The sequence below is a fragment of the Homarus americanus genome, unplaced genomic scaffold (genome assembly GCF_018991925.1).
Source record: "Homarus americanus isolate GMGI-L3 unplaced genomic scaffold, GMGI_Hamer_2.0 scaffold53233, whole genome shotgun sequence".
Taxonomy (NCBI): Eukaryota; Metazoa; Arthropoda; class Malacostraca; order Decapoda; family Nephropidae; genus Homarus; species Homarus americanus.
Genome location: NW_024751660.1, coordinates 1,746,199 through 1,763,263, shown reverse-complemented (window position 1 = coordinate 1,763,263; position 17,065 = coordinate 1,746,199). Strand labels below are relative to the sequence as shown.

At 43.8% G+C, this 17,065-nt stretch overlaps 1 protein-coding gene across 1 annotated transcript in view; it reads left to right on the top strand.

The window, feature by feature from the left end:
- LOC121854720 overlaps positions 1-8,067 on the top strand; it is a 25,645-nt gene extending 17,578 nt beyond the window's left edge. The window contains exon 3 of the mRNA XM_042349456.1: positions 7,906-8,067. Within this exon, the coding sequence (XP_042205390.1) occupies positions 7,906-8,067 (162 nt within the window). The remainder of the gene's footprint in view (positions 1-7,905) is intronic.
- The last annotated feature ends 8,998 nt before the right edge of the window (positions 8,068-17,065 follow it).

The following is a 17,065-nucleotide window of genomic DNA, read 5'->3' as shown; positions in this document are numbered from 1 at the left end:
TGCATTACGGAGGATCTAAATAAACTGCAGGGGTGGTCTGAAAATGGCAAATGAAATTCAACACCAGCAAGTACAGCGTACTTAATATTGGAAGAACAAATACTGTCAATGTATACAGTGTAAGTAACAAGAGTGCAGAGGTCTTATTGCAACTATATCTTGCGCTAGTCAGGCCGCACCTCGATTATGCGGTTCAATTCTGGTGCCCCTATTATAGAATGGATATAAAATCATTAGAGTCGGTGCAGCGAAGAATGACAAAAATGATTCCGGAACTTAGAAACCTTCCATATCAGGATAGGTTAAAGAAACTTAACTTGCATTCCCTAGAAAAACGAAGAGTGCGGGGAGATATGATAGAAGTATTCAAGTGGGTGAAAGGAATCAATAAAGGGGATATAGATAAAGTTCTTATAATATCCGAGCAGGATAGGACTCGGAGCAACGGATTCAAGTTGGATAAGTTTAGGTTTAGGAGGGAGATAGGAAGAAACTGGTTCACAAATAGGGTGGTGGACGAGTGGAACAAGCTTAGCAACTTTGTAGTAAGTGCGGGAACTCTGGAAAGTTTCAAAAGAAGGCTAGATAGATTCATGGATGATAGAGAGTGGTAGTAACTCTCGACAGGAGCTGCCATGCACAGGCCAACCGGCCTATTGCAGACTCCTTATTTTCTTATGTTCTTATGATAACACTGAAGGTACTCCAAGGACGTTCATTCTCTTCAACACCAGACACTTGCCCTCCTTGCCCCTCCCCTGCCCTCCCTTCTTCTCTCTTGCCCCTTCCCTCTCCTCTCCTGCCCTTTCCCTCTCCTCTCCTGCCCTTTCCCTCTCCTCTCTTGCCCCTTCCCTCTCCTCTCCTGCCCCTTCCCTCTCTCCTCTCCTGCCTTCCTCTCCTCTCACCCTTTTCCCTCTCCTCTCCTGCCCCTTCCCTCTCTCTCCTGCCCCTTCCCTCTCCTCTCTCCTCCTGCCCTCTCCTCTCCTGCCCTTTCCCTCTCCTCTCCTGCCCCTTCCCTCTCCTATCCTGCCCCTTCCCTCTCCTCTCCTGCCCCTTTCCCTCTCTTACTCTCAAATTGTCTTCCTCTCCCACCCCTTCCCTCTTCTTTTCATTTCCTTTTCCATTAACAAACATCTCTCTCCCTCCCTTTCTCTCTCTCTCTGTTTCTGTGTGTGGAGAGAGAGAGAGAGAGAGAGAGAGAGAGAGAGAGAGAGAGAGAGAGAGATCTACCGACTTTCATTTTTAACATAACTTGTCAACTCTATTATGTTATATGTCGGGGTCGCGTGCCAACATTGTAACCCTTATGTTGATCTTGGCGTATATTGTACGCGTTATTAGCTGGTTTGTAATGCGTAAAATAAGTACAGATAAGCGTAACATTATGTACAGATAAGCGTATGTGTCGTAACTCGGATTCTCGGTTTTGATGTGTTAATGATAGAGTTTTATTTATAATGTTGTTTCAGGTGCTCTCATTCACACACTCAATCCTACCTGACTGGTGTGACGGCCTTGTGAGTGTGTGTGTGTGGTCAAACCTGCTCTAGTGCTTCTACACCTGGTAATCATAATTCACCTTATTTATAATTAACTCGTCGCCCTCTCTCTCTCTCTCTCTCTCTCACTGCATTACTTCCTTTCATTGCTGTGTTGTGTATGACTTACAACATCACAACCTCAAACATTACAACATTTAAGTAACAATAAACTGACAGACAGAGAGAGAGAGAGACACTAAGAAGCAACGAGACAGTTACAGTCGTTCTCAGTAACAGTTTCACCTGGTCTAATCACCATCATCATCTGTTACAGTCAATGGTCTCCTTCCCTTCTGTACAGTTAACCCACGAATCCCCTGAACCCACGAATCACTTGAACCTACGAATCCCCTGAGGTGTGTGTGTGTGTGTGTGTGTGTGTGTGTGTGTGTGTGTGTGTGTGTGTGTGTCATATTTCTGGCAGTGACATAGATCATTCCACATACCTTCAAAATATTTTCCATTTACACTCTATCAAAGCCGAGACTCTACCTGTTGCGAACTGACTTTAATTGAGGTTGTTATATATATATATATATATATATAATTTTTTTTCAAGTTGTAATAATTATACGTGGATTAATTAACTCACCTGGGCATCATGAATGAGTTAATAATAATCTTCACCTCCCACACGTCCTGTTACCCCGTGATGAACTCAGCTACGGACGCTTAATGAGAATCTTTTGTTATTGTTTTTGTTGTGATTTTTGTTGTTGTTGGATATCATGTCGACAAGGTTGGGTTTTGTCTCTTTTTTCCTGATATATGGGTGGTGATGGTGTGTGGTGGTGAGTGGTGATGAGTGGTGATGGTGTGTGGTGGTGAGTGGTGATGGTGTGTGTGATAGTGGTGGTTGGTGGGTAATAGTAGGTGGTGATTGTAGTCGCAGTTATCATGGTGGCAACAAAACAGTGCCGTTCCTTCCTCCTGCGGGGCGCCATGTGGAATGTATGTCAGGCGTTCTCTATCTCCGTTCAGAGGCGGGGAGGGAGGGAGGGAACGGAGAGAGAGAGAGGGAGGGAGAGAGCGAGAGGGAGGGAGAGAGCGAGAGGGAAGGAGGGAATGAGGGAAAATAGGAAGGGCAACGGGGAGGGAGAGAGATTGAGGGAGAGAGCGAGAGGGAGGGAGGGAGGGAGAGCGAGAGGAGGAGGGAGAGAGGGAGAGTATAGACACCTGGTTTAATGCAGTTTCCCTCCCTCGCCTCTCTTGCCTTACGCAGTACCTGGCGCCCACCGTCATTACCTGTGCACACTGCTCCGCCATCCACTTGAATTTCACCTAACTAGAACGTCGTTGTTGGCGCCATTAACAAGAAACTTTCGCTCCTTTATTGTTGATGTTTGTTACTTGGTGTTTCTTACTCTGACCATCTTTCCCTCCTCCTCCTCATCCAACCCCCTTTTATCTTCTCCTTCCCTTCCTACCCTCTTCTTCGCCTCCTCCTCCTCCTCTCATCTTTCCCCTTCCTCCTCTTCTTCATCTCCTCCTCCTCTAAATTTTCCCCCTCTTCTTCCTTCTCCTCCACGCCCCCCTCTCATCCTCCCTCTTCTCCTTTTCTCTCACCTCCCCTTCTCTCCTCACCTCCTCCTTCTCCTCCTCCGTCACCAACACTACCGCCCTCCCCTCCACTTGGCAATGTTGACGTCACCTTGGCAACCATTTGACGAGCATCTTGGCAATAATGACGCCATCCAAGGTACCGCAATATTCAAGTATCAGGATGAGTTGCCATAAGTTGTGCCAGTTGAGAAAGTTTTTGTCGCCTTATGTGAAAGATTATACAGTTTTTTAAAGGTCGTTGTATTTCTGATTCATGACTTGAGATATCCTTTGTAGGTCGACGTACTGTTTACCATTGTCTGTATACCTGTACTGCCTAGTGTACATTGTTTGTATACCTGCACTTAACCTAACCTAACCCACCCTAATCTAACCTATCCTAACCTAAACAAACTCAACCTAACCTAACCAAACCAAACCATTCAAGTAGTTATCAACCCATCAGCTAAACTATCAATACATGTTAACCCCCCCCCCCCTCTCTCCGGGTCTGTTAACTCTACATTCATCTATCTGTCTGTCTGTTAGTCTATGTATCACCTCATCGCTGGCAACTTTCGAGTGTCAGTCCCTAGTTTATCTATCGAGGAGTTCCTTGAGGGTGGATAATGAGTGAGAGATTTGATGATTAACAACTCTGAGGGTCACATGAAGAGCTGTAGTGAGGGAAGGAGGGATGGAAGGAGGGATGAAAAGAAAGGAAGAAATTAAAGGAAGAAGGAAGGAAGGAAAGAATGAAGGGAAGAATGAAGGGAAGAATAAAGGGAAGGGAAGGATGGATTACCCTTCCTCCCTCCAGAAGAAGTTAACAACCAAACTATACCAAACAACATTTGTCCACGCCTCTCTACAGTACTTCAGGAGGAGGAGTGGTGTCGCTGTCTCACCTGGCATAGTTGAACGAAGATACTGCATACCCAACAAACTCTCTCAGTGGCCACAAAACTCTCTCAGTGGCCACCAGAATCTCTCAGTGGCCACAAAACTTTCTCAGTGGCCACCAGAATCTCTCAGTGGCCACGGATAATCTCTCTCTCCCTGCATGACTTTCACTGTGTGTCTCAAAGTCAGTTATTTTCTGCTGAGAGAGAGAGAGAGAGAGAGAGAGAGAGATAATATAGAAAAGAAGAAGAAAAAAGAGGGAGTGATAGCGAAGGAGAGCATAGAGAAAAAATAGAAACGAAAGGAAGTGAGAGAGAGAGAAGAGAATGAGAGATGGAAAGAAAAGACTAAGAGGGAGAGAGAAAGAGACACAATGAGAGAGACAGAGAATTATGAAGACTAGAGAGATGACTTAACCCTTTGAGTACGATGACTTAACCCCTTGAGTACGGTGTTATCACATTCAAGGGGTTAAGTCATCGTACTCAATAGATTAAGTCATAGTACTCAAGGGGTTAAGTCAAACGTTGAAAAAAAATAAATATCCCTCACGTAAGGAAAACAACCCACCAGTGAAGTCAGAACAGGCGGGTATTGAGGCAACTAAACACAGGAACAAATCACGATACTGTCAGATGCACACATTCAGTTCACGTATGGAAAATTGATTCACAAATTCTGATTCAAGAACCAAGTAATTATTTGATGTTAGTACAGTATTTTCAGACAAGTGTGATTACAGTAGAGGTTAGAGATACAGGTTTACAGTACTTTCTCTGTGTATTAGCATCACCAGAATCTTCACTACAAATATATAGTTCTGTAGAATATATTATGTATTTGATGTTATTGTACAGCCATGGGATCGTTACCTTGACCTAAATCTGTTTACATAAGTCGATATGCAATAAGGCACAGCAAGCAGAGGCCCTACTACTGTAGCCAGATTATCTCTTGCGATGTTCTAAGGTTTGGTCTCACAGCCTCAAAGATTCATAACTTCAAGATTTTTCCCTTCGGTGGAGATGTGAGGACGTGGTTGACTGACTCACTTAAACCACGATAGACTCTTGGGTGGTTAAACTCGTGTCGAAATCTCTCACAGTGAGTTAATACGAGTCTTTCTCCTCCAGTGATCTTGACGATATTTATGATTCCTGACGCCAAGACTCCCGACAATATGATAAGACTGACCTGTTAGTGACGTGGGTGTCAGGGAGCCGCAGAAGATGGCGAAAACGGCGAGGTTACTGAGGCACTTCATCTTATCTGCGAAGGGCCTCACACGCTGGTATATATCCTGACTGGTGTGAACTGTCTCCCACTACACCACGCTGTCACTCTCTCAAGATGAACAGATTTATCCTACACGAAGATGTCTTAATTACTCTCCTCAAGTTAATTAACTGATTCACTCACTAACTCGTTTATTAACTTCCTCAACATTCGTAAAGTTAATGACAATAATTATATTTTATGTTTGAGGGTAATCACGCCTTGAGCGATGGTGGAAGATGTTGTATTCACTGTTGTTAAAGATAATGTCCAGGAGGGCGAGACTGGCCAGAGAGAGAGAGACAGAGACACTGTAGGCGTGGGAGAGACACGAGACCTCAACTCTTCACCAGCTTGCCACTACACACACTGACGACCACGTGTGTGTGTCGACTCGGTTAGACCATTTGTAGCGGCGCGTAATGTGTCACTGAGCCAGGGAGCCATCCGCCTCTTATCCTGTTATCTGATATTTCCTGATATATCCTCAACGCCGATTGTGTCGCTGTCAATGAGAAACCAGTGAATATTCATCGGCTACTTTACCTCCCATGATCGCAACGTACCTCTGTTTTGATGCAACGTCATGGCTGCGTCACGGCCCCATAGCCAATAGGAGTCTCAGGCCCCTCCCATACGTTCATGACGTCAACTTGTTGACCTATCACTATGCAGAATTTCATCACGACCGTGGAGTCACAATCTAACAGCCAATCGGATTTCTTACGGACTAGAAGAGTATCAGGCAGGTGCTGTAACAGTGAGTACCTTCTTATAATAATAATTAGAACAAACCTTTTACAACAAGTTTGATGTGTCGTTGTACAAGGACCATCTGTTACTGACCCAAAATAATGTTTAAAACGCGGGGATATTCACCAAAACATAAAGAGACACCAACAACTCTCCGGCCACTAATGAAAGTATCTGAAGCTTTTCGGAACGTTGCTGGGTGCCTCGGTGGCCCCCTGAAGGTTAGTTCCTTTCATAGCCGCTGCCGCAGTCTGCCTCTGGCTGCGAGAGTGGAAGGACGTCCGCTCTGTCCGCTTCTACCTCGCACACGTGACGATGAACTAATGAATGTTTTCCTCGTTTTAAGACAGATTTTTGCTGAGGAAATTTACATTAATTAAGAAGATTAAATAAACTGATCTCAAAAGAATTCAATATCTACTAAAAAAAACCCTGATGATTTATGTTATTTGTAAATATTATGAGTTAGTTTAGCCTTAATGAAGGTCATCTGTGTACAGAACCAGTTACCGTATAGCCACACCCAGCCATTATGTTGACGGTAATCGGCTTTGCTAAACTTTTCTTCTCTCTCTCTCTCTGACATCTCCTCCAGTGTGGATTAAATCTATATAATCTTTATTGATTTATTCCCTGTAGCTCTATGTTATTTGTTAATGTTTTCATATTTCGTCTTTCAGTCTTTGAGCACATGCAGGGTGTCTTAATAATTGTTTACACACGACCTTACAGATTTTCGTGGCGATGGCAACACTGTCCTCACTTGTAACTCAGTAAGGATGGATGTAACTCAGAAGAGAAGGTCGTAACTCACAAGGAAGGTCGTAACTCAGTTAGGGTGGTCGTAACTCAGTAAAGAAGACCGTAACTCAGTAAGGAAGGTCGTAATTCCTTAAAGAAGATCAACAAATTCATCTCTAAACTTCTACCCAATAAAATCCGTTATCAAGAAAGTACTAAAACTCGTCACTTTAGGAAGAAATATTATAACTTGCTGTTGTAAGACGTAGCGACTGGTGAATTACAACTCCCATAACTATATAATGTGGTCACTTACAACCCCCTCCCACCTTATCTCTGATGTTATGACGGGTTGTTGATGTGTTTAGTGGCTATGTCTCTCAGGTACGTCGGGGAGGGTAGGAGGTGTGTTGAGGAGGCTAGGGAGGGAGGGGTGGGTGAGGTTGACTGACTGGCAAGTGGCCATTGTGTATCCAGAAGGCGTTGTGGTGGTGACCTTGTTTACCTTGTGAGGATCATAGTGATGGTAGTGGTGACTCTCCTTCCCGTCCCCCCCCCCCTCCCTCCTTTCTCTCCCTCTCTTTCGTACTGAGAGATACTGAGAAGGAGAGGGGGAAGGGAGAGAACCAGCAGGAGGAAACGAGTAAGGGGGGAAGAGACAGATAGATAGGGGGGAGAGGAAGAGACAAGCTTAGACAGGAAACATCTTGTGACCAACTTTCCTCTTCCACTGTGAGCATCAAGGTTAGTTTCCCTTATAATATGAGTTTCCCTTAAATTGTGAGTTTCTTTCTTGATTGTGAGGTGACTAGTTATCCTGTCATTTTGTACTCGTAAATATACACATACACAAATAAACATACGTACAGAAATACAGACAGACAGACGACAAACAGACAGACAGTAGATGTAGGGGTCATTAGTTGTGGCTCCAATGACTGTCTGAACAGAAACAAATTATTAAGATTCCTGTGAATAATTAGCGTAATGAAGTATGTAGGTTAAGGAGTTTACCTGTCATTAGCACCTGTAGTACCTGATGCTGTGTTCAGGTCCAAATGTGATGCTGTGTTCAGGTCCAGAGGTGATGCTCTGTATAAATGCTGTGTTCAGGTCCAGAGGTGATGCTGTGTATAAATGCTGTGTTCAGGTCCAAAGTGCTGCTGTGATCAGGTCCGTGGCTGGTCTCGTGTACAGGTTCAGGAATAATGTAGTGATCGGGTCCAAGATTGCATGTGGTTGTATCCTCTTTGATGGAGCAAACGAGACGACGAAGGGAACCACGAACTTCTCACCTCCTGCATTACCCTGACCGAGCTACGTCACTTCTCTCCCCTCATTAGACGCGGGCTTTAAACACTGGTCACCTGTCACCATAAGTAAAAAAAAAAAAGAGTAATAAACCCCACTCTGGAAACTCGCCCAACATTTCCGTACGATGCTTCCTCCTTGAATGCCGCACTGTACGTGTCAGCACTCAGCCGACACCAACTGGCAGCGAGGCATCAGCTTATGTCAACAAACCCATGCATTCCATGTCGTGAAAAGTCAATAATACCGTATTTTTATTATCCACTTATGATCAAAACAATGATTAATAGATTCAGTTCAAGAATAAATTGTTTTATTTTTTTCGATCTAGTATCAAAGTAGCCCCGAGGAGTCAAGGGCGAGTGGTTGGTATTCAGGTTTCAGATTTGACCCCACGTAGCGTCAGACATAGGTGGGAGGGTGAGAGTTCCAGCGTCCAACAGGGAAGTGCGCTGGGTTCTTATTTGCTTTCCATTATTGGGATAGTGACAAGGGTTTGCCAAGGTGGTGTTCCGGGTCCCTCCTTTTTCCTGCATTTTTAAGGGTGGCGACTTCCTGGTGAGCAAAGTCATTGACAGCAAACAGTATTCTTGAATTTATATGTTGACTCGGATGAATATATATCCTCACATATATTACTTTATATTAAGTTACATACAAGCTATACTGTATATAAGAAGACGAATATATGGCAAAATTGACGGCTATATAATTTTATCTTACTTGATATGATCAAAAAATTCCTTCATAAAAATTACAAAAAGAAGTAAATTTAACATGAATGGGGCAAGTACAAGGCTCAGGTGTCATTGCTCAGTAATACCAGAGTGCAGGATTACACTATATGACACGCTGTCAGGTGAGTATAGTCTGCCCCACCTGTATTACTGATGCTAGTAGTAGTAGTAGTAGTAGTAGTAGTAGTAGTAGTAGTAGAAGTTAAAAATGATGGCGAAGGAGTGGCTATACGCGGAGGTTAGAGGCCACGTTTTAGATTTAAGAAAAAAGTAGTAGTTGTAGTAGTAGTAGTTGTAGTAGTAGTAGTAGTAGTGGTAGTAGTAGTAGTAGAAGGTGCAGTAGTAGTAGTAGTGGTAGTAGTTGTTTGTATGTTTATCTGCACGGTAAGGGAAGATGAGAGTCACAATCTCTCACAAACTGTTGCCGATCTCGCCGTTAATTGTTTTGTTTTGTGAACAATATATTAAATGCTGCAATATATTAACTTTCATAAAAACATTGTTACTTTTAATCGACTATTTTCAGCGTTGCCACATGTTCTCTCTGTTGCACATATGGAGTAGTGACCTACCAACCTATATTATCTTGCGCGCGCACCTCACTCTCGCACACTTTACTCTCACTGTCTAAAAACCAACTTCCGTCTTTATTTATTGTTCCTGGTTCTCTCTTATTGACTAATATTTACTATATATAGCAGGTATGTTTATAAAGATACATGTATACTGAGGAGACATTAACTGAGGAGAAAGAATCGCTTGGAAAAAATATCGGAAGAAAAGTTACCTTGCCAAGGACGCTCAGTGTGGCGGTGTTGCCCGCTTAGAGGGTGTCGAGAAGTGGACGTGATATGATGAAATTACTCTCTCTCTCTCTCTCTCTCTCTCTCTCTCTCTCTCTCTCTCTCTCTCTGTTTACATGAAGCTGGGGAATAGAAAGGTTTGCACAGCATTAATATTACCCATAGAAAACATTATCTCATATACTTAATCATAGAAAATGGATCTCCTGAATAATCTCTATCTACTTGTACAGATTAACCACCCAAAACCTAACCTAACCTAACCTAACTTCACTCGTCTCCTTTGTTCTCTAGAAATATTAACTTAGTTTCAGTTAGGTTAGGTTAGGTTGTTTGTGCTAGATTAAGTGAGGTTACGTTAGATTAAGTTGCCAGGGTTCGAGAGTTTAAGGGGTTCGAATCCTAAGTGTTGTCATGATTCGTGAGGTTTATGGGTTCGAATCCTCCTTTTACCTTCTCTCGTCCTCCCATAATAACCTTCAAGCAATACCTTGTACACACACACACACACACACACACACACACTCAAGGATTGGTACAACTCACCTAACCTAACCTAACCTCTGACCACCATCACGACTCAGCACTCAGCTTTAACTAAATATTAAACTTTCTTGACCTTCACAAAGACGCCTTCCTGCCTAACCTAACCTAACCTAACCTAACCAAGCCTAACCTAACCTACCATACAGGGAGTGAACTATCTTACTTAACAACCATTACTACCACACAGGGAGTGAACTACCTTACTTAACAATCATTACTACCACACAGGGAGTGAACTACCTTACTTAACAACCATTACTCCCATACAGGGAGTGAACTAGACGACATGGTTAATATTCTACCATACGGGGAAATGAACTCTTTCACACCTACATAGAAATACCTTTATGAGGATATCAGTTTACGGAACCAGGTGTGTGTGTGTGCGTGTGTGTGTGTACGGAGGGATGTATGGGTATACTGTAGGTATGAACAACCAGGAAGTGGCAATCCAGTCTTAGTCCACACTAATCTTGAGGTCACCTAACCTAACCTAACCTAACCTAACTTAATATTGTGGTCAAAATCATTATCACCGGGAAACTCTCACCCAAATATTGTATCTGAAGGAAGTTAGAGAGACAGACAAGATGGAAGGTATAAATACAAGAGAAAAATATGTGTGTGTGTGAACTATATCCTAGTCATACCTGTACCTAAACTCAAGGATGAACTGTGTTGGATGTACAATAAACACTGAACTTTTGGGGGGTGGCGGGGTGGGGGGGGAATGTCAAGATCAAAGTTTTAAGTCAAGATGTCGTAAGTTAAAATATGATCACATTTTTCACCACAATTCTAACACAAAAGATCGTACAAGGATGGGATTTAATGCACCAAATTCCTTTACATAGATAACACAAAATCAAACAATAAGGCCAAAAGCGAAGGGTTTCTCGTTCCATTGGCAATATTGTATGTTGGGGCGAGTCATACCAATCCCGCCGTGTGTATGAGAAGTGAACCATAAAGTGACTGACGAACGAACACTATTTGTGAACAAAGACCAATTGCGTCTCTAACAGTGCCGATGCCATAACAAGCGAGGTGTTACAGGCTGCTGGTGCTAAGAATAACAGTAATTGTATCATAATAACACTAAATACAACACTATGATGTAATATATTCTTACAGTAAATTACATAATGACTTGATTTACATACACGTCCTCATTAGGAGTTTAGAATACCTGTTGACATCCGAGACACATCCAGTCCTCTCTACATGTCTGTCACACACACACACACAGACTAATACTACTACTTTGCTGTCACACGGAATCGAGTATGACGATCATCCAGCTATGATATAATAATATGAGTTATTAGGGATATCACCCAAGGTTGGTGAGTTTTGAGGTGACTAAAGAGGCCGATACGGGACCGGCAGCGTCGTTCACATTCGTTGCACATGTGGAGAGCTCCATCAACTCCGGGAGGGGCGGTGGCAGCGTTTTTCCGGCGTTGGCGCTTGTCTGCCTCGGTTTGCAATCGGGCTAACTCGAAAGCATTGACACCTCGTGCGGTGCTTCTCCAGGCGTTACGATGTGGAGTAAATCGTCTCCCAGGTGAGGGGGTCGATTTGGCACTTTTTCAGGTTTGTCTTAAGACTATCCTTACACCTTTTCAATTGCCCGCCGGCATTACGTTTACTATTTGTTAGGCGACTATAAAGTAGCTGCTTTGGCAGTCTACTGTCGTCCATGCGGGTAACATGGCCAGTCCAACGTAGTTGTTCATGGATAATGGTAGCCTCGATGCTCCTACAGTTGGTGTCAGCAAGAATACTGGTATTTGTTCTCTTGTCTTCCCAACGAACTCAGAGGATGGAACGTAGACTACGTTGGTGAAAGTTTTCAAGTGCCTTAAGGTGCCTCCTGTATGTGACCCATGTCTCACTGCCATATAGCAGGGTGGGGAGGACCACTGCTCGATATATGTGCGACTGTGTAGATAATTTCAAACCCCTACAGCTGAAGACACGATTTCGGAGTCTGCCAAAGGCATGAGATGCACATCTGATCAGATGCTGAATCTCTTCATTAATGTCTGCGGTGGTGGACAGGTGGGAGCCGAGATACCAAAAGTGTGCAACATTAGAGAGGGTAGTACCGTTAAGCTGGATGGATGGTGGAAGTGGGTCTGAACCAATGGCCGCTTGAAAGAGAATCTGAGTCTTACGTACATACACCTCAAGGCTAAAGTGTGCATACGCTTCTGCGTAGGTGTTCAGGATCTCCTGTAGCTGTAGGTCGTGTTCAATGTGAGCAAGAAGGGTGAGGTCTTCTGCATACTTAAGTTCAGCAATGGAAGCTGCCGACACATTTGTTCTTGCCTGGAGTCGTCTTATGTTGAAAAGACCCCCATTCACCCGGTACTCGATGTTCACCCCGCTGGCTAAATTGGCACTGGCATGAGTAAGGAAGGCAGCCAAGAAGATGGAAAACACAGTTGGTGCCAGTACACACCCTTGCTTAACCCCTGTTTGGATGGAGAAGAACTCTGACTGGGTGCCGTTGTGCAGGACACTGCCGTTCATGCCATCGTGGAGTTGCCTCACAATGGTGATGAATTTTGGTGGGCAGCCAAAACGGCTGAGGGGCCACAAGAGGGCTTCCCTGTTGACCGAGTCGAAGGCCTTGGTTAGGTCGATGAAAGCCATGTACAGGTTACAACGCTGTTTTCTGCACTTTTTCTGTGTCTGGCGGGCAGCAAATATCATATCAGTGGTGCCACGTGATGGTCTAAAACCACATTGAGATTCTGGGAGGAAGTTTTCCGCCTTAGGAAGAAGTCTATTTAGGAGGACTCTGGCGATAATCTTGCCAGCTACGGAGAGCAGCGAGATCCCACTGTAGTTGCCACAGTCTGACCGGTCTCCCTTGTTCCTATAAATATTGACAATGGAGGCGTCTTAAGGAGCTTGGGGGATTTCCTGCTTTTCCCATAAATTCTCCAGGAGAGAGTGGAGACGACTGGTAAGCAGAGGTCCTTCTGCTTTATACACCTCGGGTGGGATAACATCAGGCCCTGAGACTTTGTTATTTTTCATCTGTTTGATGGCAGTAGCTACCTCATCCAGGGATGGAGGATAGCTGAGGTGGGTCAGCTTTGGATGCTGAGGGACCTGCTGGGTAGTCAGGACATCCACATCGGTGTTTCGGTTGAGCAATGAATGGTAGTGCTCTTTCCAGCGCTGAAGGAGGCCTTCGTCGTCTTTAATTATGTGGTTACCGTCAGATGAGCGGAGGGGGGCTGCGCCACGAGTGACTGGCCAGTAAAATGTCTTAGTGGAAATGAAAAATTCGCTCATCTTGTGCTGATCTGCAAGTTTTTGTGCTTCACATGCTTTATTTTTAAGTCAGTCGTTCTTTAGATTGCGAAGTTCTCGCTGGGCCGCCACTTTTCTTGCGGAGGGTATCAGCTTTGGTCCGAGACTGAGGGTTTTTCTGCCAGTCAGTTAAAGCAGCACATTTATTCATCGATGATTACTTTGATTGCCGGGTCATTTTCACCAAACCAGTACTGGTGTGTTCTTTTGATCTGGCCGAGGGTCTCTGCAGGTGTTTATCATGACAGTATTAAGAGTCCCATTCGTCACTGGGATTCACGTTGTTTGCTGTTGGGCTGTTTATAAGCCCCTGTTCGACACACACACACACACACACACACACACACACACACACACACACAGACGGGTTAAAGAAGATGAACAAGTGTTTATTATTGATTATGAAAATGAAGTCATGGGGTAAAAAATGCAAGAGACAGAACGGAGAGAAAAAGTTGCCTACGTTTGTCAGACAGAGAGAGAGAGAGAGAGAGAGAGAGAGAGAGAGAGAGAGAGAGAGATATTTAGTAAGGATAACTTTTATGCCTTTAGGGGGAGGACTCTTCTGAATGGTCATAAACGATCATGTAGATAATAATAACAATAATACATAGAAATTAATAAATTTATACCCAACCTAACCTAACCTAACCTAACCTAACCTAACTAACCTTGGTTTGGTGAGGTTAAGTTAGGTTAAGTTAAGTTAGGTTAAGTTAGATATGTTTGGTCAGGTTTCTCGGTCATCGCGACAAACCAGGTGACAAGGTATCCAGCTCATAAAGGTCAAGTGTGTCCAGTTTTCTCTTCATTAATTCAATAACTTCTTCTCCCTTGTTGCGCACGTTCGGCACATTAATTGTTGCTGGTCTTGTGTTCATTAACGTCTGAACAGCCTTCCCAGAGCCATGTCCGGTTCCATACAAGGTCGCCCTCCAGCCAGTTATCCGGTACAAGGTCGCCCTCCAGCCAGTCATCCGGTACAAGGTCGCCCTCCAGCCAGTTATCCGGTACAAGGTCGCCCTCCAGCCAGTCATCCGGTATAAGGTCGCCCTCCAGCCAGCCACCCGTTTCCAAGGCGCAGTTTGTATTCCTTGAGCAAAATATACCCATCATTGGCATGCTAGATCTATCCTGGCATCTCCTAACTACTAATTAGTACCTTCCAGTAGTCTATTAGCTGCCTGAAGGTCACACACACACACACACACACACACACACACACACCGGTACCCACTTACAGGTTCCTGGGCAGATCACCAGGTTGGGTTAAGCCTCTACAAGGTTAGGCTGGTCTTTGTCCTAGTTAGATGTATGACTCAAGGACTGTAGCGGGGCGCTTCTCGATATGGAAGGAAGATTCTCATTACCGAACTGTAGCTAGACATCGTTTTGTTTACATCTGCTGACTAAGTTATCTAAGTTTCAATCATTTTTTTTTTTTGCTGTTCAAGTTATTGTGTTTATAAGGTTACCCGGGAGGAGACAGACCAGCGCGGGAGAGGCAATAAGCAAACAAACATAGATCTATCCATACTTGTTCCTCACTGGCGTCTCTACGGAACAACAACAACAACAACAAAAACAATGGCATTTTGGGAAGGGATTCGAGTGTAGACTGGAGGAGGTTTTATTCACAGAAACGAATTCTTGACAAAAAACTAAAACAACTCCACCAATCACTCAATTTGGCCGTTCAGAATCTGTCTTAACACACCTCAATAAGTGAGAACAAACTACATGATCTCCACAAAAATCCCAAACGCAACGTGGATATATAGTTTTTTTTTTTTTTTTTGTGAGACACCCTGTACTGAACCTTCACATAATACAACGATGGCATCACTGGGTAACTCAGCAGGTTTTTTCTACGTTACAAATAATTTCATCTTCAGGGTGACCTCACTTACTGCTGGAGGGGGAAAAAGACGTATCTGCAGTCGAGTGAAGATTCTCTGTTTTTGTCCGAATAATAATAAAAAGTTCATATGTTTTGTTCAGTCGTTATAATTAATGTATAAGTTCAGTTCCTCTTTGATAACAACTGTGTATAATATTAGTGTTAAGACGATACCTCTTAAGACCCGGGTGTTGTTCTCTCCTTGTTCCTGTTCTTGTTCCTATTATTGTTCTTGTTCTTGTTCCTGGTATTGTTCTTGAGCTTGATTCTGTAGAGCCACACGACGACGACCATCACACAGAACAGCGAGTTATAAATGCACCTGTAGGAAAGGTCACCTGTACTGTACTAACTCAAGATTATTACACACGCAGACATTCACACTCTTGCATACGTCTTTGCGTGCGCGCGCGCGCGCGTGTGTGTGTGTGTGTGTGTGTGATGAGGGAGAGAGAAGGGTTGAGGGAAGGAAGACAGGTAAGATAGGAAGTAGCCGAAGGTCAGTTAAGTGAGGAGAAGGGAGAAGTTGACAGAACTCCGACAAGGCTGAGGAAGTCTCTCTCTCTCTCTCTCTCTCTCTCTCTCTCTCTCTCATTCATATGGTAATTTGTCCCCCTCCTCCCTCCTCCCTGACCTAACGCTGAGATAATGCTTCTATTTAAATTAGTCTTTGCAAAATTCCGTCGCCTTGATAAACTGTGTGGATGAAACTCAAAGAAACATTAATGTATGGGTCTTTATGAGTCTTTAACATCCTGGTTCCCCTAACAGGTGATGTGATAGTGAGTCTTCTGGTTCATGACTCCTTCTAGACTCCATTTAAGGCTCTTGAGATTCTAGGATAAAGGAAATGTTGCTGTTTGGTTTACTTAAGTGTTTCATCTGCCAGTGTTACCAAATCAGTGTTTCAAAGTCAAGAAACATTTTATAAGAGAGTGGCAGTGTAACCAACAAGGTGACAGAACACAATATATCGTTTCTCTTTAATTACATGAAACTTTGACCTCAAATTTATTAGAGCTGAATATTAAACACTATAACGCTACCCTAACCGCCCCCTGCCACCTGCCAAATCACTTCAGCTACGGTACAATGATCGATGTATCGTCCTAATGTTTCCACTACAGGACAGCTGCCTCTACAAAATCTTAGCCTTAGGGGGTCTTATTCAGTTGTTTTAGGTTAAAATCTGACCGTAGAGAGGCAGGTCAAAGGTTAAGGTCACAAGTTTACATTAAAAGCAACTTCCATATCCCTAAGTATTGGAGTGTTCAGTGGTACAGTGGCTATTGTGATCTCCTGTTTACAAATCATAATAAAACTGTAAAAACACGTACCTTCCACACACACACACACACACACACACACACACACACACACACACACACACACCTATATGTCCAAACTACCTTTGATTTTCGTATAATTTTGTAAGGTGCATTAAAAATCTTGGGGGTTGAGAAGGAAGGAAGGAAGGAAGGAAGGAAGGAAGGAAGGAAAGAAGGGAGGGAGGGAGGGAAGAGGAACGTGTGCAAAGGTGTCACGGTAACCAGGTGTGGAAAGGTTAATATTTGTTCCCATCAGTGAGCAAGGCTGCCCGCACACACACACACACACACACACACACACACACACACACAAAGTATTTCCTGTCGTTCCTTGCATGACGAGCTGCTTCTCTCT